Genomic DNA, 20,621 nt, shown 5'->3' on the forward strand with positions numbered 1-20,621 from the left:
CTTCTGTTTGGGTCTGGCCCATCTGCCTACCTGTCTACTTTTCCCCCAAAGACTAGAGCTAGTTGATATTTACCAAGGGAATGTGAGGGAATATTTCCCCTTGTGTGAGGAACACATGCAAATTCTGTTAACTTTGTCTTTAGGATAAAAGCCAAATAATACTTGGGACATACTTAATTTAAAATTTTACAAAGGTGTGGATAGAAATCCAGAGTTTGACACAAAAATTCCTGTGAATTTATTCTGTTATAAAGAAAGTGAGTTGTGTAATGAGAATAATCACCTGTCAGTGAGTCAGTGGCCTTACTAATAGATTTTATTTTATATCCATCATGTGCCAAAGTGTTTACTTTCACAACTCATTGTTAAATTTGAAGAGTTAGAGAAATAGTAAGAGTTAAAACATTATAATATCAAGGCAGTAACAGTAAAGGGGTCATGTTTTTTTTCTGATATTTCAAGGGTATCTTTATTTCTTAAAGCCACTTGGAAAATAGCTTTTTAACAATCTACATGTGATTTGAAAGAGATATATCAAAGTATATATTTGTTTCTTAAAATGCATAAAGTTAACCTAATCAAGAATAACTTTTTGCAAGTTTTGAAATTATGGTTGCCTGGCTGTGGATTTACTACTGTATCTTTTTTGAGGCTCAATTAGTTAATGTTAATTATTAATTTGTTTTTTGTACAATACAGTACATAAAATAATAGCTGAATTTTAGAGCTTTAGTGTGATTGATAATTCACTTTCAAGCATTCACTTAAACCTGCAGTAGCAGAAACACTTTCAGACATTTTTATTTGTAACTAGATTAAAATGATTATCTGAGTAATAATCCAAAGTATTACAATGTAATGTTATAGTGATTTTAAGACAAGAATAAAGGAAAAGATAAAACAATATAAGAATAAAGGATTGAAATTTTAAAAGTTCAATCCCAGTTTTAACCATGAGAAAAACATCAGGCAAAGCCCAATTAAGGAACATTCTGCAAAACTGTCAATATTACCAGAAAACAAGGGAAGTCTGAGAAATCATCATAATAAAGAAATGTTCAAGGAGACATGACTACTAAGTGTAATGCTATTTCCTGGTGGGATCCTGGAGCAGAGAAAGACATTAGGTACAAACAAAGGAAATCTGAACAAAGGATGAATTTAGTAGTTATGGATAAGATTAATCTTGGTTCATTAATTTTGAAAATGTAACATACTAATAAAAATGGTAAAAATAGAATAAATTGAGTGTGAGGTATACAAGAAACCTTTGTACTATCTTTGCAATAATTATGTAAACCTAAAACTGTTATAAAAATACATTTAAAAATCCAAAACACAAGAGGGTTGATAAGATTATTCAGTTGCCAGTCTCTTTTATATAAAATAAAATGAAAATATCTTTTGTGCATGCCACTGACCTAAGAAGTACTTTTCAGAACATGACTTTTATCTTGATGATGACAGCTCTTTATTTTTGAAGTTGATGGAAAATGTCATTTTTTTTATGCCCTGGCTGGCGTAGCTCAGTGGATTGAGCGCGGGCTGGGAACCAAAGTGTCCCAGGTTCGATTCCCAGCCAGGGTACATTCCTGGGTTGCAGGCCAGAACCCCAGCAACCACACATTGATGTTTCTCTCTCTCTCTCTCGATCTCCCTCCCTTCCCTCTCTAAAAATAAATAAATAAAATCTTTTAAAAAATGTCATTTTTTAATTTTTTAAAAGATTTTCTTTATTTATTTTGAGAGAGGGGGGAAAGAATGGAGAAAGAGAGGGAGAGAAGCATCAGCGTGTGCTGATACCCCCTACTGGGGACCTGGTCCACAACCCAGGCATGTGCCCTGATTGAGAAGCGAACCAGCAACCCTTTGCTTTGCAGGATAGCACTCAATCCACTGAGCCACGCCAACCAGGCCATTTTTTAAATTTTTTAATCCAACCATAAATTCACTTTCTAGTAAGTTGGTGCCAGTATTTTTCCCATTGCTCTTTTTTGTCAAGCCACTGTTTGACCTAAAGGGCAGATTCTATTGTTTTTCTTTTTCTTGATTTAAGTCCATTTTTCTCCCCAGAAATGCTTGATTGAAATGCTTGATTGAACTGCCAGGTCAGGAAACAGGTACTCTGTTTTCTGACACTTTGGGTAACAGATCTGTCATTCTCTTTGGCAGGCTAACTTTTCTTGCCAAGTCTCTTTGGGGTTATCCTAAATTATCTACTTTGGCTTATTCATTTGCTGAAACTCAATGTGTAGGATACTTGGCTTTAATTCTAGGTTTCTTTGTTAAAATTCTTTTTTGTTGTTGTGATATTATTTGCATATAACAACATTCATGAATTTCAGTGTGCAGTTCATGGTTGTGGTTATTGTATATTACTATGCAATAAAGCAACCACTACCACTACAATCAAGGTAAAGAATACATCCCTGGGCAAGAGGGTTTCCTCATACCCCTTTGCACTCCATTCACCCATGGCCTTGGGACACCACTGAGATACTGTCACTAGAATTTTACTCAAATAGAGTCACACAGATATACACTTCTGTGTTTATTTCTTTTGCTCAGTATAGTGATTTAAAGATTCACCCGATTTATTTATTTTTGTTACTCATATTCTATGGTACAAATATTATCACAACTTTTTTAAAAAATCTGTTTACCAATTGATGAATATTATGGTAACTTTTAGTTTGGAGATGTTATGAATGTAGCTATCCATATTTATATGTTAGGAATAATTGATATACACACTTCTATGAACACATTTTTATGTCTTGTGGCAATACCTAGGACTGTCATTACTGGATAAACTCATGTTTGATGTTATAAGGCACTGCCATATTGTCTTCTTTTTTCCCAAAGACATATTTCTATTGTTTAATTACAGTTGTCCCCATTTTACCCGATTACTTTCCCCCACCCAACCCACCCACACCTTCCACATTCAGTCCTCCTCTGTCCTTATTTTTATTGTCCATGGGTCCTTTATACATGTTCCTTGATGACCCTTTCCCTTCTTTGCCTTGTAATTCCCCTTCCCCAACCCCTGGTTACTGTCAGGTGGTTCTTTATTTACAAGTCTCCAGTTCTATTTTGTTTGTTTTGTTGATTAGGTTCCACTTATAGGTGAGATCATATGATATTTGTCTTTCAGCGCCTTTCTTTTTTCACTTAGCATAATGCTATCCAGTTCCATCCTTGATGTTGAGAAGGGTGGGACTCCTTTCTTTCTACTTCATAGTATTCTATTGTGTGAATGTACCACAGTTTTTTGATCCATTCATTTACTAATGGGCATTTAGGATTCTTCCAAAACTTGACTATTGTAAGTTGAGCTGCTTTGAACAATGGGGTCCATAGGTCCTTTTGAATTGGTGTTTCAGGATTCTTAGGTTATAATCCCAGCAGTAGAATTGCTGGGTCAAAAGGCAGTTACATCTTTGAGTTTTTGAGGAAATTCCATACTGTTTTTCACAGTGGCTGCACCAGTCTGCATTCCCACCAACAGTGCACTAGGATTCTCTTTTCTCCACATCCTTTCGAACACTTGTTTCTTGATTTATTTTTGATGGCCATTTTGACTGCTGTGAAGTGGTATCTCATTGTGGTTTTAATTTGCATCCCTCTGATGGCTTCTGATACTGAGCATCCTTTCATATGCCCCTGGGCCCTCTGTATGTCCTCCTTGGAGAAGTGTTTAAGTCCTTTGCCATTTTTTAATTGGACTATTTGTCTTCCTGGTGTGGAGTCATGTGAGTTCTTTATATGTTTTGGAGATTAAACCCTTGTCTCAGGTATCACTGGCAAATACATTTTCTCATACAGTTGGTTCGCTTTTTATTTTGCTGATTTTTTCTTTAGCCGTGCAGAAACTTTTTTTTTTAAAGATTTTATTTATTTTTTTCAGAGAGGGAAGGGAGGGAGAGAGAGAGAGAGAGAAACATCAATGTGCGGTTGCTGGGGGTTCTGGCCTACAACCCAGGAATGTACCCTGGCTGGGAATCGAACCTGGGACACTTTGGTTCCCAGCCCGTGCTCAATCCACTGAGCTACGCCAGCCAGGGCCCAGAAACTTTTTAATTTGATTAGGTCCCATTTGTTTATTCTTTCCTTTATGTCCCTTGTTCTAGGGAACATATTGGGGAAAATATTGCTGGGTAGAATATCTGAAAGTCTCCTGCCTATGTTCTTCTCTAGGACTTTTATGGTGTTATGGCTTATGTTTAAGTCTTTTATCAACCTCAAGTTCATTTTTTGTATGGTATAAGTTTGTGATCAAGTTTCATTTTTTTTTTTTGCATGTAGCTGTGCAGATCTCCCAACACTATTTCCTGAAGAGGCTATTTTTACTCCATTTTATGCTTCTGCTCCCTTTGTTGAATATTAATTGACCACAGAGACATGAGTTTATTTCTGGGCTCTCTATTCTGTTCCATTGAGCTATGTGTCTGTTCTTATGCCAGTACCAGACAGTTTTGATTACTGTGGCCTTGTAATATAGTTTGATAGCATGTATCGTGATCCTTCCTACTTGGTTCTTTTCTCTCAAAATTGCTGTGGCTATATGGGGTTGTTTATGGTTTCATATAAATTTTTGAAGTGTTTTTCTTTATCTATGAAATACGTCATTGTGATTGCCTTGAATCTATAGATTGCTTTGGGTTGTATAGACATTTTGATGATGTTAATTCTTAGAATTCATGAACATGGTATATACTTCCATTTATTTGAGTTTTCCTTAATTTCTTTCTTTAAGTTGTGTAGTTTTCTGAGTACAGGTCTTTTTTTACCTCCTTAGTTAGGTTTATTCCTAGGTATTTTATTTTACTTGTTGCTATATCAAATGAGATTTTTTTTTCCTGATTTCTGTTTCTGATGTTTCATTGTTGGTATACAAAAAATATCTTTAATTTCTGGATATTGGCTTTGTATTCCGCTGTTTTGCCAGATTTCTTTATTAGGTCAAGCAGTTTTTTTGGTGCAGTCTATAGGATTTTCTATGTACACTATCATGTCATCTGCAAATAATGACAGTTTTGCTTCCTCTGTCCAATTTGGATGCCTCTTATTTCTTTTTCTTGTCTGCTTGCTGTGGCTGGGACTTCCAATACAATGTTGAATAGAAGTGGTGAAAGCAGACACAGTTGTCTTGATCTTAGTGGGAAAACTTTTAGGTTTTGCCCATTGAGTAAAATGTTGGTTATAGGTTTCTCCTATATGGCCTTTATTATGCTGAGGTATGCTCCCTCTACTTTCACTTCAATGAGGTTTTTTTTTCATATATGGGTGCTGTACCTTATCAAATGCTTTTCCATATCTGTTGATATCATCATGTGATTTTTGTCTTCCCTTTTGTTTATGTATTACATTTATTGAATTGTTAATATTGTACCATCCTTGCATCCCTGGGATGAATCCCACTTGATTATGGTGTATGATCTTTTCACTGTATTGCTGGATCCAGTTTGCCAATATTTTGTTAAGGATTTTAGTATCTATGTTCATCAGCAATATTGGCCTGCAGTTTTCTTTCTTTGTTGTCTCTTTGTCTGATTTTAGGATCAGGATAATGGTGGCTTCCTAAAAAGAGTATGGGAGTCTTCTCTCTTCTTGGATTTCTTGGAATAGTTTGAGAAGGATCAGGGTTAGCTCTTTCTTAAATGTTTGGTAAAATTCTCCTGTGAAATTTCCTGGCCCAGGGTTTTTGTGTGCCAGGAGTTTTTTTTTTTTTTTAATTACTGCTTCAATTTTACTAGCTTTTCTCAGTCTGTTCAGGCTTTCTGCTTCTTCTTGATTTATTTTGGAAAGATAATATGTTTCTAGAAATTTGTCCATTTCACCTAGGTTTTCAAATTTCCTGGCATAGTTGTTCGTAGTAATTTCTTACAATCCTTTGTATTTCTGTGGTATCGGTTGTAATTTCTCCTCTTTCATTTCTGATTTTATTTACTTGGGTACTCTCTCTTTTTTTCTTGATGAGTCTGGTTAAAGGTTTGTCCATTTTGTTAATCTTTTCAAAGAACCAGCTCCTGGATTTATTGATCCTTTGAATTGTTCTTTTATTCTCTATGTCATTTAATTCTGTTCTGGTCATGATTATTTCATTCCTTCTATTCTCCCTGAGCTTTGTTTGTTGTTGTTCCTCCACTTCTTGTAGATGCGGGGTTAGGTGGTTTATTTGAAATTTTTCTATGTTTTTTTGGTAGGCCTGTATTGCTATGAACTTCTCTCTCAGGACTGCCTTTGCTGTGTCCCATAGGTTTTGGACTGTCATGTGTTGTTTTCATTTGTTTCCAGAAGCCTTGATTTCCTCCTTGATCTCATTATTAACCCATTCATTTTTAATACCATGCTATTCAGTCTCCATGTGTTTGAAAATTTTGAGTTTTTTCCCTGAGGTTGGTTCTCATTTCAAACCCTTGTGGTCTGAGAAAATACTTGATATGATTTCAATTTTCTTGAATTTGTGGAGGCTTGTTTTGTGTGCTATCATGTGATCTGTCTTTGAAAATGTTCCATGTGCATTTGAAAAGAATATGTATTTTGCTTCTTTGGGATGAAAGGCTCTATATATGTCAGTTAAGTCCAATTGATCTAGGACATTGTTCAGTGCCACAATATGTTTATTGATAGTTTGTTTGGAAGATCTATCCATTGTTTACAGTGGGGTGTTAAAACTTCCTACTATAATTGTGTTACTGTCAATATCTTTCTTGAAATCTCCAAGATTTTCCTTATATATTTGGATTCTCCTATGTTGGGTGCATATATGTTTACAATATTTATGCCTTCTTTATGGATTCTTCCTTTGAGTATTATGAAGTGTTCTTCTGGGCCTCTGTTTATGGCCTTCCTTTTGAAGTCTGTTTGTCTGATATAAGTATTGGTATTCCAGCTTTTTTTTTCCTGTCTATTTGTTTGGAATATTTTTTTCCAACCCTTCACTTTCAGTCTGTGTAGGTCTTTTGTTCTGAGGTGGGTCTCTTGTAGGCAGTATTATTGTGGCTCATGTTTTCTTATTCATTCAGCTACCCTATGTCTTTTGATTGGAGCATTTCATCTGTTTACACTTATGGTTTATTTATAGGTATTTATTCATTTTTCCCCTTTGTACCTGGTTTCCTGTGTCTCTCTCACACATGCTCTTTGTCTTTATTTTCTTAAAGCAATCCCTTTAGGATACCTTTTAATGCTGGTTTGTTGGAGGGGTATTCTTTTAGCCTTCTTTTGTCTGGGAAACTCCTTATTTCACCTTCCATTTTAGTTAAGAGCCTTGATGGGTAGTGTACTCTTGGTTGCAGGCCTTTGCTTTTCATTACCTGGAATATTTCTTCCAACTCCCTCTGGCTTGTTTCTGTTGAGAAGTAAGCTGCTAGCCTTATCAGAGCTCCCTTATATGTCACTTCCTATGTCTCCCTTGGTGCCTTTAAGATTCTCTCTTTGTTTTTGGATTTTGCCATTTTAATTATGATTAACTATTTAATCATATAAATAGTTTCTTGGAGTTGGTCTGTTTGGGCTCATCCTGATTGATACCCTATGTACTTCCTGGACTTGTATGACCTTTTCTCTCTCCAAATTAGGGAAATTTCCCATCATTACATTTTCAAACAGGTTTCCCATCCCTTGCTACTCTTCTTCTCCTGGTATCCCTATTATGTGGATATTATTACATTTCATGTTGTCCTGAAGTTCCCTTAACCCCTATTCATTCTTTTTGTGTCTTTTTTCCTTTTCTTGCTCTTTCCAGGAATCTTTTTCTACTTTGTCCTCCAGCTTGCTGATTCAATCCTCTGTGTTATCCAGCCTGCCTTTAATTTCTTCTACTGTGTTCTTCTAATGTGTTCTTTAATTCCTTCTACTTAGTTCAGGAATTGTATTCTTCATTTCCTCATGTCTCTTGTTGACAGTTTCTATGTACTTTTTCATGCTGATACAGTTCACACTAAGTTCCTTGTAGCTTCCCTGTAGTTTTTGGTAATTCTTACTGAGCTCATCGAGCCTTTTTGTAACCATTGTTTTGAACTCAATATCTGATAGTTGATTTGCCTCTATTTCCTTTACTACTGTTTCTGAGAATTTCTACTTTTTTTGGATTGGGAGTTACTTCTTTGCCTTCCCATTTTTTGGGACATCTGTTTTGACTCCATGAATTTGTGGTGTGAACTTCTATGGTAGGAGACATGTGTGATTCAGTGGTGCAGTCTTCTTGATCTCCTGAACTTGATGCTCTTGGGATGCCTTTTATACCATTTATATTGGTTTATAACTGTTTATACCAGTTATGTTTTATACCATTACACCCTTCCTAGATGTAATTGGGTTTTAATTATTGGGTCACTTGATGGATCCTTCCCTCCAGCTGATTGACTGATGGTCACTCTGCCCACCACGACATCTTGTATGCTCTTGTGCAGGTACTGCCAGAAAAAAAACACAAAGCCCAGGAAACAAACCCACACCCACCAAAATAACTCCCTCCTTCAATCCCACTATCAATAGCAAATTAACCAGTATTAATAAGGGTGTAAAGAGGGCCCTGGCTGGCATGGCTCAGTGGATTGAGTGTGGGCTGCGAACCAAAGTGTCGCAGGTTCGGTTCCCAGTCAGGGTACATGCCTGGGTTGCAGGCCATGACTCCCAGCAACCACACATTGATGTTTCTCTCTCTCTCTCTTTCTCCTTCCCTTCCCTCTCTAAAATAAATAAATAAAATCTTTTAAAAAATCATCTAATTCAATTTAAAACAAAATAAGGGTGTAAAGAGATTAAGACTATTATTATAGGAAAGGAGAGTGAATATGAGATGACCTACTAAAAGAAAAATGATTTTGAGAGGATAGAGGGAGGAGCATAAATAAGAGTTGTGAATCAGAGCAATGCAAAGAGAGAAAGTAAAATTTGTAAAGTAAATAAAAAAGGGAATGAAGAAGGTAGTTTGGAATAAGAGGAGGAAAGTGTATAGTATTAGGTTTAAACAGATATTAACATAATATAAAGTGATAGAAAGAAAAAGGAAGGAAAAATTAAATAAATGATAAAAATATAGGAGCCTAATTGGAGAAAAAGACCTACCACAGCACTATCAACAACAAATGAGCTAAAATTAATATAGGTGGGATGAGAATAACGGGAAAAAGAAAGACGGAAAGGCTTAAGAGATGTTAGAGGAATGGGAAGTGATTTTGAGATGAGAGAGGAAGAGGGAATACAGCGTGAGGAATGAAAACCAGGCTAAGAAGGAAAAATTAAAATTTGAGATGGAAAAAGAAAAAGGGAAAAAAGGAAAAATGGCAGGATAAAAGAGAAAAAGAAGAAAGAAAAACAGACCAGACAGGGCAAAATTAATTTCAATGTCTCTGGTTATATTTTGCTTGCTTGTTTGTTTTGTTGATTAGATTCTAGTTAAAGGGTATTTGTCCCTCACTGCCTGGCTTATTTCACTTAACATAATGCTCTCCAGTTCCACTGATGCTTTTGCAAAGGGTAGGAGCTCCTTCTTTCTTTCTGCTATGTAGTATTCTGTTGTGTAAATGTACCATAGTTGTTTGATCCATTCATTTATCGATGGGCACTTAGGTTGCTTCCAGCACTTGACTATTGTAAATTGTACTGCTCTGAACATTGGGGTGCATAGGTTCTCTTGGGTTGGTGTTTCAGGGTTCTTAGGATATAGTCCCAGCAGTGGAATTGCCAGGTCAAAAGGCAGTTCCATTTTTGGTTTTCTGAAAGAGCCCCTTTTCAATACATGTTTCTGTAAAAGTTTTTTCACAGTCTGTGGATTGCTTTTTTTTTTACTTTGTTTTTTGAAGAGGAAAAGTTCTTCATTGTAATTAAATCCATTCTATCTACCTATCTTTTATAGTTTGTGCAAAATAACTCTGTTTAAGAAGTTTTTTCCCTAACTATATACGACAAAATATTTTGCTACATTGTTTGAGCTTTTACATTTAAGTTTTTGATTATTTATGAGTTAAATTTTATGTATGCCACACCCATTCTCTCTTTTCTTTCTGATATTCTAATTACACCTGTATTTAACCTTTTAATATCATCCTTTAAGCTCTATTAAATTTTTTTATCTCTGTTGTTCTTCACTGTGGATAATTTCTATCTATCTGTATTCAAGTTCATTTACTTTCCTCTGGCATATCAATATGACTGTTAAGTCTATCCTGTGAACTTTTTGTTTTAAAAATAGTTTTAGTTCTAAAATTTGTTTGGTTTTCTTTTATTATTTCTGTTTTCTGCTGAGACTTCCCATTACTCTGCTGAGATTTCTCATACATCCAAATAGATGCTTTGTTCAATTTCATGTAGCCAATTTAACACCCTTGTAAGTTTCAAATTTGGTTCATCTTGGGTCGGACTCTGTTAATTTTTCTTTTTTTGAGAATGTGTTCCATTTTCTTCATATTGAGTGATTTTTTTATTGTATTCTATGTATTATGAATGTTAAGATATAGAGATTCTGGATTCTGTTATTTTTCTCTGATGAGTATTGTTTCCTTGGTGTTAGCACATAATTTTCTTGGCTAGGCTCGAACTGCAGTTTTTTTTCTTGTATTGCAGGTCTTGTTTCAGTTCAGCCCTGCATGGTTTGTGGGTATAGAGTTGGAGATTTCTCTCTGGCTCATTTTTTGTAAAACAGGTGTCCTCATTGTAGACTCCACCAGCTCCTGGTGATAAACTGGAGAGACAAGAATTTACTGTACATCTCCCACCACTCCTTCCCATGTAGTTAAGGGTGTAGTTAAGAACACTGCTGAGTCCCTGTGCTTATGTTCCTGCTGCAGTTCCAGCAGCCAGATTCTTTTGCACCATGGCTGGTTTTAGAGTTGTTTTCTATGTGGAGGTGGTCTGCAGGGTCTTAGTCCAGCAAATCTGGAAGCAAATCTCCTAGTGTCATTTTTTAATAGTAAAATTTAATATTTTATATTAGTGATAACTAATGACCTAATAATGTGTTTTTTTACTTCTGCATCTTCAGACTAGTTATGAAATGAGGAAAGAATTCATTTACTTGAACATTAATTTTAATTCAATATATAAAATTCTGTATGATTAGCTTTGAAATTAAATTTCTAAACTACAGGAGGTAGTACAAGTTAACTCTAAAATTGTTTAATAATTGCTAATTCATGCAAGAGATACAAAGAGGTATTAAAAAGTATCACTTGTTCTCTAGTAGTTTATAATCTAACAGAGCAGATAAAAGGAATGCATAAAAACTGTGACAACTTGGCTATTCCTGGTACTAGAAGAGAGCATAGGTATATGGGAAGTCCAGAAGGGGCAAGATGATTTTTCACTGGAAAATCAGGAAAAAACTTCATGAAAGGCCTGGTATGTGGCCTGGTCAGAAGATGACTATGGGCTGGGGGGAATCAGGATAAGGGGGAATTTCAAGAAGAAACAGCAGGAAAGGGAAAGTGGTGAATCTATACCTGAGGTTCTCAAACTTCAGTGCCTGCAAGAATGACCTAGGAAAGCTTGTCAGAATGTCGATCCTTGGGCCTTAGCAGAAATTCTGATTCAGAAGCTCTGGGAGATGATCTAGGTACATGAATTTTTTAAATCGCCCAAAGGTGTTCAGGTGTTTATTCAGGTGTTCGGGGACCACTTGTCACCAACTGGCTGAAAGTGGGAAATGTGTATAGAAGTGACCGGAGATAATCTAGGTTAATTGGAACTGGGTGGTAGAGATGCTCAGAAGCCATGGTAACAAGTGCCTTTATAGAGGTAGAAATGTCCCTTATTTTAGAGTTACACCTGTACTATATAATTTATACCTGAAATTATATAGTATTTGGAATTTACATAAAAATAATCCAGTTGGACAGGCAGGAGGTAGAGAGAGAGAATGGGTGAGAGTATGGATGATGTTAACTTGGCCACATGTAGATAGGTAGTTGTTAAAGCTGGTGATGGGTTCACTATGCTTTATTATTCTACATTTGTGCATGTTTGAAAGTTTTCATAACAAAAAAGTAAATAAAAAGAGATTGGGGGAAAATGGGGGGAAAAAAGGAAAAAATAGACAAAGTTAGAGATGCACTAAGGTGCTGTGGCTTGTTTGCCAGATGGCTTGTCTACAAACCTTCCTTGCTATCCTTCAAGTTTCTCATCTTTATTTTTTTTTAACATTTTATTTTATTTATTTTTAGAGAGGGAAGGAAGGGAGAAAGAGAGAGAGAGAGAAACATCAATGTGCGGTTGCTGGGGGTCATGGCCTGCAACCCAGGCATATATCCTGACTGGGAATCGAACCTATGACACTTTGGTTCGCAGCCCACACTCAATCCACTGAGCTACGCCAGCCAGGGCAAGTTTCTCACCTTTAAATGGGAATAACAGTACATTATTGACAGGGTTGTTTGGGGGGTTGAGATAATGTAATGTAAAGCACTTAGCACAGTGCCTGTCCCACCATGTTCCATAATAGAGCTTATTTTATTATGATTCAACTTTGGCAGACATTTGAGCACCAGAGTGACAGAAATCTATTTACAAAGCACTAGAAAAGAGGACAGGGTCCAGCACAACTAACACTTGAGTGTGGTTGGTAGGGTACCATACTTATGTCTCACACTAAATGGACAGCTATTTGAACATTTCACTTGAAATGTCATGTGGTGTGCTTGAGTGTGACATTGTTATGTTACAGAATTACATGCCTATGGTTTTGTAATAAAAGAGGGGCATTACTTATGCTACACCGTGTATTTCTGTTTACTGGGGTTACTACAGAAAGAAATAAAAATTGCATTATTGAGCCAAAGAAAATAGCAAAACAAGTCACACCCACCTGAGCCTCCAGGCTCACCTGGGAGGCCCCCTGCCCAGAACCAGGTGAATGCAGAGTCAGCTTTAGTGGCAGAGGAGTAGATTTTTTGCCTTAATGAACCTAGGGCACCAAAGGGATGAGACTGTTAGGGACCAGCCAAGGTGTGCATTTCAAGGCCAGGGCAGTGGCAGGGGACACCTGTGTAGTTAAGGGGCATGTACAACATCCTGGCCACTTAACTTGGAGGTTTGGATGTGCAGACAATAAAAACCCCAAGTCAAAGGTGAATAGCTAAGCACTTTATTAAGTGAGAGCAAAGTGAAAGCAAGAATCAAGATCACACATCACCAGATGGGAAATCAACACCCTAATGTAGATGCTGGGGAATCCCAGAGATAGCATTCAGGGTCCGACTGGGAAAGTCCCAAGCCAAGCGTTCTTCTCTTGGGTGAGAATCCAAAGTCTCACTTTGGGGATATGGTTAAATATGTTTTAGACAAAAGTGGCTATGCACCAAAGGCCTTGTGTAACTTAACTAACCAACAGGTACCTCTGGGAGAAGAGCCAGTTCTCCGTGAAGGAAGAGTTAAATATTAAAGGTATTAATCTCCCAGGGAGAAGGGCCAGCTCTCCCTGAGAGATAGCATGCCTATATTTCATTCTTCCAATAAAGGTCATGGCTTGCGCATAAACAGGGAGGATTCTTAATGTCCCTTTAATCTGTCAACACCAGAGCTGGGAGAAGCTGGGAGAAATATAAGTGGGGACTGGCAGGTGCAGGGCCTACCTTACTGGGCTAAGTAAGTGGGAGGCAGAGTGAGGAAGGGAAGGAGTTTAATGGGACATCAAGACAGGTCCAGGAAGTCTTACCAAAATGAGCAACCAGGTCAGAGAAAGTTCTAGAGTAAGTTCCAGCCTGAGACCCATGAGGCTAATGTATCAGAGAGATAGGGAGCCATGGTGAGCTTGCAGGGTGGTAAGAAAGGGAGGGGGTTTTTGAGAGAGGCTTCAGTTTCCCTGGGAGGCTGGTTGTGCTCTGTGAGGCTGGTGCAGCAGTGCCCTGATTCAGAATTCTGGATTCCTGTACAGCCTCCTACTTGGAATGGCTGCTTCACACAGACCAGGGTTACTGGGGTTTGCTCTAAGCTGGGGGAGTCTTCCCTATGGCCTCTGCTGCTTGACTTTTCTAAGAATAACCTATCTCATCTGGCTTACCTGCAATGGTTTGGTCTAATGACACATGAATGACAGCAAATTGTAAATACTTGTCTTATCCTTCCCAAACCTATACCCTTTTAAAGGACACCTCAAGCCCTGGCTGGTGTAGCTCAGTGGATTGAGTGCGGGCTGGGAACCAAAGTGTCCCAGGTTCGATTCCCAGCCAGGGTACATTCCTGGGTTGCAGGCCATAACCCCCAGCAACCGCACACTGATGTTTCTCTCTCTCTCTCCCTCTCTTCCCTCTCTAAAAATAAATAAATAAAATCTTAAAAAAATAAATAAATAAAGGACGCCTCAAAATATCATTTGTGGAAATGCACAGCTGCTTGTACATGATCTGAATTTACATCCACAAAGTGTGGTTATAAGCTGCCTTTTACAAGAAGGGCCCTCCCTGCCTCTTCCTCCCAGTCTGGCAAGTGCTCTGTGAGAAATGGTTTAGGTTCATGATGATGGTGGGAACCTAACTGAAGGGTCCTGGTCTGAATTTGCTTGACTTAGTGATTAAGTGACTAGCAAAACTTAGAGAATGGAGGCTGTCATTTTCAGTAATTTAATTATTTGTTTTCACTGAAAACAGCAAAACAAATATCAAAAACTTACTTGTATTAACTGGCAATATCTTTTTGGTGAACATTTCTTTTAATGTTTATTTATTTTTAGAGAGAGGGGAAAGGAGGGAGAAAAAGAGGGAGAGAAACATCAATGTGAGAAACATCCATCAGCTGCTTCTCGCACACAGCCTGACAGGGAACAAAATCTGCAACCCAAGCATGTGCCTTGACTGGGAATTGAACCAGTGCAGTGGTCTTTCACTTTATGGGATGATATCCAAACAACTGAGCCATGCTGACCAGAGCTTGGTGAACATTTTTAAGATTTTTGTTTGTTTGTTTTGGAATGCAACAACTTTATTGAAACAAAGTGCAACTAAACATGTTGAAAGCTTAAAAGGGGAAACTTAGAAACCTCCCCTCAAGTGCAGGACCTGAGTTATTTTGAGTAAAATTACTCAAGGCATTTACCCCATTTACCCTATCTTTATTTTACTGCTGTAGACCTATGCTAAATCTAATAAATAATATTAAACATGCTTATAATACAAAATTTTTAGAAATTAAGAATAGTGACAGTAATTCATATTTATTGATATGCAGAGATGTATATGCACAGGGTGGGGCAAAAGTAGGTTTATAGTTCTTATGGAAAATAATAGAGTAATTAATAATAATACAAGAATAAACTTTGTGTTTTGCATACTCTTACCTGTAAACCTACCTTTTCATACCCTGTACATAGAAAAAATAAGGTTTCAAAAGAACATTTTTGTTAAGCACACTTTTTGTAATAAAACATCTTAAATATGTGTGTGTTTATATATAGGAAAACACTTTATAATGTTAACAGTGGTTACATCTTGTGATGCAGTTACTAGTAATTTCTATTTTTTTCTTGATACTTGGGTATTGTATGAAGTTTGTAAGGTAAGTATGCTTTTTGTAATAAGAAAAACTAATCCCTTTTGGTGGGAAATACGTGTATACCACTTAAATTGTGCTTAAACATTATCAAAAGTTGAAAGGCCTCAGGCTTTTCCCACAGATAGTTGTTTACAAGGCACAAACATGTTGAAAATAAGCAACATTTTCTAGTTAAAGGAAAATAATACATAAAAGTCAAAATGTTTCAGGATGAACATGGTTATTATGAAAATTGGGCCTGGCTGATACTGGGGAGCTTACAGGTGTTCAGTGTGATTCCAAGAGCTGAAGATACCCCCTGAGGTGACCTAATCCAAGGCTTCACTTCATGCTGAGGAAAGTGAAGCCAAGGTCATGTAGGTTGTGGCAGAACCAGACCTGGGTCCTTGCTCAGAAAGCCTGAGCCCCATTTCACTGTCCCATTCTGCCTTTGAGGTAACACTCTGATTTCTGGATATGTACATTTCAAACGCTCCAAATGTTTCCTCTCATGACTTCGCTCTTCAAATGAAGAATGCTGATATACTTAATTTTTGAATCCATTGTATTTGTACAATGGTGAGAATTTAGCAAAACAGTTGCTTTATCAGATATGACCTATAACTTAGAAAATTTTCATTATAATATTTTTAGTTCCTGGTAGAGGGAAGGTGATGTTTCTCAGCTTTCTGAGCAGGTCACTGCACTAACACTGCTCACATTGTATGTTGACATGGTCTTCTCTTCTCATTGACAGCTGGCCACATTCCGTACCCTCCTCTGCACCGAGGAGGGTGAAGCAGCCACCTTCTTGCTGAGCAATCACCGTCCACCTCAGCCTCTGAAGGGCCGACAAGTGAGGGCCTCATTCTACTAAATGGTGCTGCCAGTGGACCACCCCAAACATGCCTGCAGAGAGAAAACAAAACCAATCGGGACACAAAAATTCCTACTGATGGTTCTTCCCTAGAATTCTAGTTTACAGGTACCATTGTGCTGTGAGTTCCAGGAACACCAAGAAAATCAGATCCCTTTAATCAAACCGACTTGACTTGTCCATCTCAGATTTGCACTCTTGGGTCTTCAAGCAGGAAACACTGTGTCATGTGTGTTAAAACCCATAAAATATGTCCTCTTCAACCTGAGGGAAAACATGCTGGCAAGGCAAATCTTAGAATGTATGAAATATTTTCCCTTGTTGTATAGACCAAATTGATCATGTCTGTCTGTGATGTTTGTGAAAAACTTAAATTCATTTCCAGAATGATAGAATTGGAACACCTTTTTCTAAATGAGTGATTCTGCTTAATATCTTGGTATCATTCCAGTTCATAAAAAAATTGATAATATTTCCAATTTTAAAGAGCATTTGGTTTTGATTATGTTGCTGATTGATGATGCCTTTGGCAAAATGAACAATATGAGAGTTGTTGGGAGTGGTGGTGGAATATAACCACTTCCTGTGTCTACTACATGCTCAGCAATAGCCCACAGTTTTGGTGAAGAATTCCTCAGGATATGTGTCTGTTTAAACTTGAATGAATTGTTGCTCATTACATTCACTGGTGATGTTAATGATAAACTGGCTAAAGACTGATGAGATGCAGTGCTGGCCAATTCAGGGCAAGAGGTCCTTAGAAAGGAACAGCTCACAGACACAGTGCAAGCTGCTGAGACATGTTGATGCATGGCCTTCTCCGCCCTGCATTTTGGCCACAGAGCATGGCCATCTCTGCAGCTCATTCTTCTGTCAATGGCTGGGAAAACTTACCTGAGTCTTAGATAAATGTACAAGCCATCCATAAACCCATCCATTTCTGGGGCAAAACTCATCTCCCCTTAACCATGTCCTTTAGTCTTTAAGTAATTTTGCAAGGTGGCTCTTAATGTTCACTTTAACCTGTTACTCTGGTATATTTGTATTTGTTTTGGGTGAAGGAGGATGGGGTGGGGGATCTCTTTGCTCTTTCTGGTACAAGGAGTAACATTATTCATTAACTTAGTAGCCACACAGAAGACCTGACCACATGCTGTCATCTTCTGAGAGAAGTTTAACCAAGTTTCCTTGATTTTGATGATTTGTTTAGGACACCTCTCTTCTTCAGGGTGTAGATTTTGTCATTGAAAATATTCTGTGATAGTCTTCCTGACAAGGTAACTGAGTGTCAGTAAATTGTGTAATAGTTATGCATGTGGTTGCAAAAGACAGGCTTCTGGAGACTGAGGATGACAGCTTAGTCACTGTGATTCTTACCCTCCCCACCCCCACACCCCAGTATCCAGCTTGAGACCTTGCAGAGAATTCTAATGATGTAATAAATATCTAATGAATCAACTATTTTTTTCTAATTTTATTTTATCTTTGGTAATTCTCTTACTGCTTGGGATCAATGCCCTCTAAGTTAATGTAACAAGTAAAATGTGAGCTATCTCTTGAAAATGGTTTCTTCTTAAAAGAATACTTATTAAATCTACTTGTGTAACCAGCCATTCTAATGGTTTTAAAAATACCAATGGGAAGGCACTTCTTTAGTTTAGAAAGACATGTTGTGAAGTATCCTAGTCTGAGAAAGAAGTGTTTTATACTCAGAGAAGGTAAGTTGTTGTACCTGGAGGGGTGTACCTGTGTGGGGTGGGGATTCTAATTACTGGGTGTGAGAGGTACCTCTTTGTAACTTGTGGTTTCTGCTACAGTGTTGGGTTGGTTCCATGCTACAAATTGGATTTTCATGGACTAAAAATGTTACCTTGAAGATTGTTTGCTAATTTATTTATCTCTCAGAGGCAAAAGCTGTCAGGACGTGTTCAAGTTGTCATCTTCTGAGACTATTAAAGAGCTGTAAAAGCTAGTAGAGTTCTATCTTGTTTCCCACAACATATATTGGATGTATGTTTGTTAGGCATTTTGTATTTTAATTTAAATTGGATTCAACCACAATAAAGAAAATGAGACAAACTTTGAACTGTATTAGGGACCTGTATCTGTAAGACACAGAATGAGATTACATTTTAACAGTTTTTATTTAGACAATAATTTCAAATTCACAGAAAAAGTGCAAGCAGAGCAAAAAACATTTTTGTTTTCAATTATTTGACAGTAAATTGCCAACCTGCTGCTACAAACTTGAATATCTGTCCTGTGAGCTAGCACATTTATCCTACATGACATAAAACAGCTGACCGTGAGGTGAACTGGCCTTGTCATCACCTTCTTCCTTAGAAACTGGGTACCGTTCCTCAGTCTTTGCTTTTCAGGAGCCTACTCTTTTGAAGGTGATAAGCAAATTATTTTTAAGATTTTATTTATTTATTTTTACAGAGCAGGGAAGGGAGGAAGAAAGAGAGGAAGAGAAACATTGATGCAAGTGAGAAACATCAACTGGTTGCCTTTTGTACACACCCCAACCACAGCAATGCCCTCAACCCAGGCATATGCCCTAACTGGAAATTGAACCAGCAATCTTTTGCTCTGCAGGATGATGCCCCACCAACTGAGCCACACTGGTCAGGGCAAGGCCAGTTATTTTATAGAATGTCCCTCAATTTGGGTTTGTTCCCTGCTTCATTGGGATTAGATTATGATTATGCATGGGTGGAAGGACTATTCCCAAAGCAATGCCCATGCTGCACCCCCCACACTGTCTGTGATCAGGAAACCTCAGACTTTTCTTATAGCATATATTCACTTTCAGCACTGGCTAAGGTGGCATCTGTGGGGCTTCTCCACTGTGCTTACTATTTTATCCTCTGTAGGAAACATATTTGTGCAGGGATGTTCACTGAGACCACATAAATAATCCTGTACCTCATTAAACTTCTAATTTATTCATTTATTTCCAGTATGGACTTAGCATTTTTTATTTAATTCAGTGGACTCTAGTCTATTATCATTATTGCCATCTGTTTTCACTGGCAGATTGATTTTAATTTGGCCAATAGGATTGTATTCAAGCTGGCCTGTGTCCTTCATCATGTTTCCACTTCCTTGCTTTCTGATGCAATTTACTATAAAAGGTGAATCACAATCCCATCATCTCACATTATCTGACACAGGATTAATTATTGTTTCAGGTACTTGTGGGTTCACTCTTCCTTTCTGGCCCTTCCTCACTTTTACTGTTACATCGTTCTTATCACTTTATTTCCCAACATCAACTCTAAGCCAACCAATTTGTGTTAATTTCTGCTTAGGTTCTGGAGGAACTGTATCATTTTCTCTAAATTTGGGTTAAGTACTTAAATTCGAGTGCAAACTGTTGTCACTCAAGGTCCTGGCTGAGAAGTTCCCTGGATTTTGCCAACATAAATCTCTCACCTATGTTTGCTTCTAGCATATTGTCACTCCTGTTCTGAGCACTCAGTTTTTAAAAACTCCTTCTCAGCCCTCTCCCGTTCCTGATCATGTATTTTTGTATGGTCTGACCATGAATTCCATGTTTCTGTGCCACATCCTGTCCCAGTCTCACCTTGTATTTTACTGCCCTCGCTCTCATCCCTCTCCTTTACCCTCACAGGGTGTCCAGGGCCCTCTCTTCAAGTTCTGGCTCCTTCTCTCAGAAATAAGCCATAATCTATCTTGGCAGATTGGGGATGAGCTAGCTTTCTTGCTTGTTGGGAACTGCCCTGCCTGGTTTCAGAAGCTGTAACCCCCCCATGGCTAAGGCTGAGTGAGTGACCTTAGGACCATAAGCCACTAAGGAGACACAGCTTATCTCCCTCGCAGAGTGCTGCTTCTGCTCCTTTTTCTTCACCCTGCCTGGCCCCTAATGCTTGATCAGTTAGCCAATGACGGGTAGGATTCCCCAAGGGGGAATGACCTAAGGCACAATCATGGGGAGGCCCCAGGGAAGGACTTGGGGGGCTATAGCAAAAGGGGGTGATGGGTCCTCACCCCTTGGCTTTGACATAGCCTGAGTTCTTATTCTGTCTTCGAGAAGTCTCCTAATCTCTTGGCTGCCTTACTTCCCCTGCCTGATTTAAGCCTGAAACAATGCCTTAAGCCTTTAAGCGGGGTGCAATGGCTGCACCCCGGTGCTGGAAAAGGCGGGTTCCTTAGGGTGATCAGGCCTAAGAAGGAATATGTAAAATCCTGTGAAACCTGCTTTGTTTAGAATTCTCTCAATTAAATGATAAGGGTCCAAGCAGGAAGT

The 20,621-nt window shown here is 38.0% G+C and overlaps 1 protein-coding gene across 3 annotated transcripts in view; it reads left to right on the plus strand.

Annotated features, from left to right (window-relative positions):
* LOC114502079 (carbonic anhydrase 13) overlaps positions 1–18,320 on the plus strand; it is a 50,048-nt gene extending 31,728 nt beyond the window's left edge. For 2 of the 3 annotated variants that reach the window (XM_036031072.1, XM_028518915.2), the window contains exon 7: positions 16,229–18,320. In XM_036031072.1, coding sequence (XP_035886965.1) covers positions 16,229–16,348 — 120 coding nt within the window. In that variant the 3' untranslated portion in view covers positions 16,349–18,320. The remainder of the gene's footprint in view (positions 1–16,228) is intronic. The other variant, XM_036031071.1, reaches the window with a different exon arrangement.
* Positions 18,321–20,621: the final 2,301 nt, after the last annotated feature.

Source organism: Phyllostomus discolor, chromosome 7 (assembly GCF_004126475.2).
Source record: "Phyllostomus discolor isolate MPI-MPIP mPhyDis1 chromosome 7, mPhyDis1.pri.v3, whole genome shotgun sequence".
NCBI lineage: Eukaryota > Metazoa > Chordata > Mammalia > Chiroptera > Phyllostomidae > Phyllostomus > Phyllostomus discolor.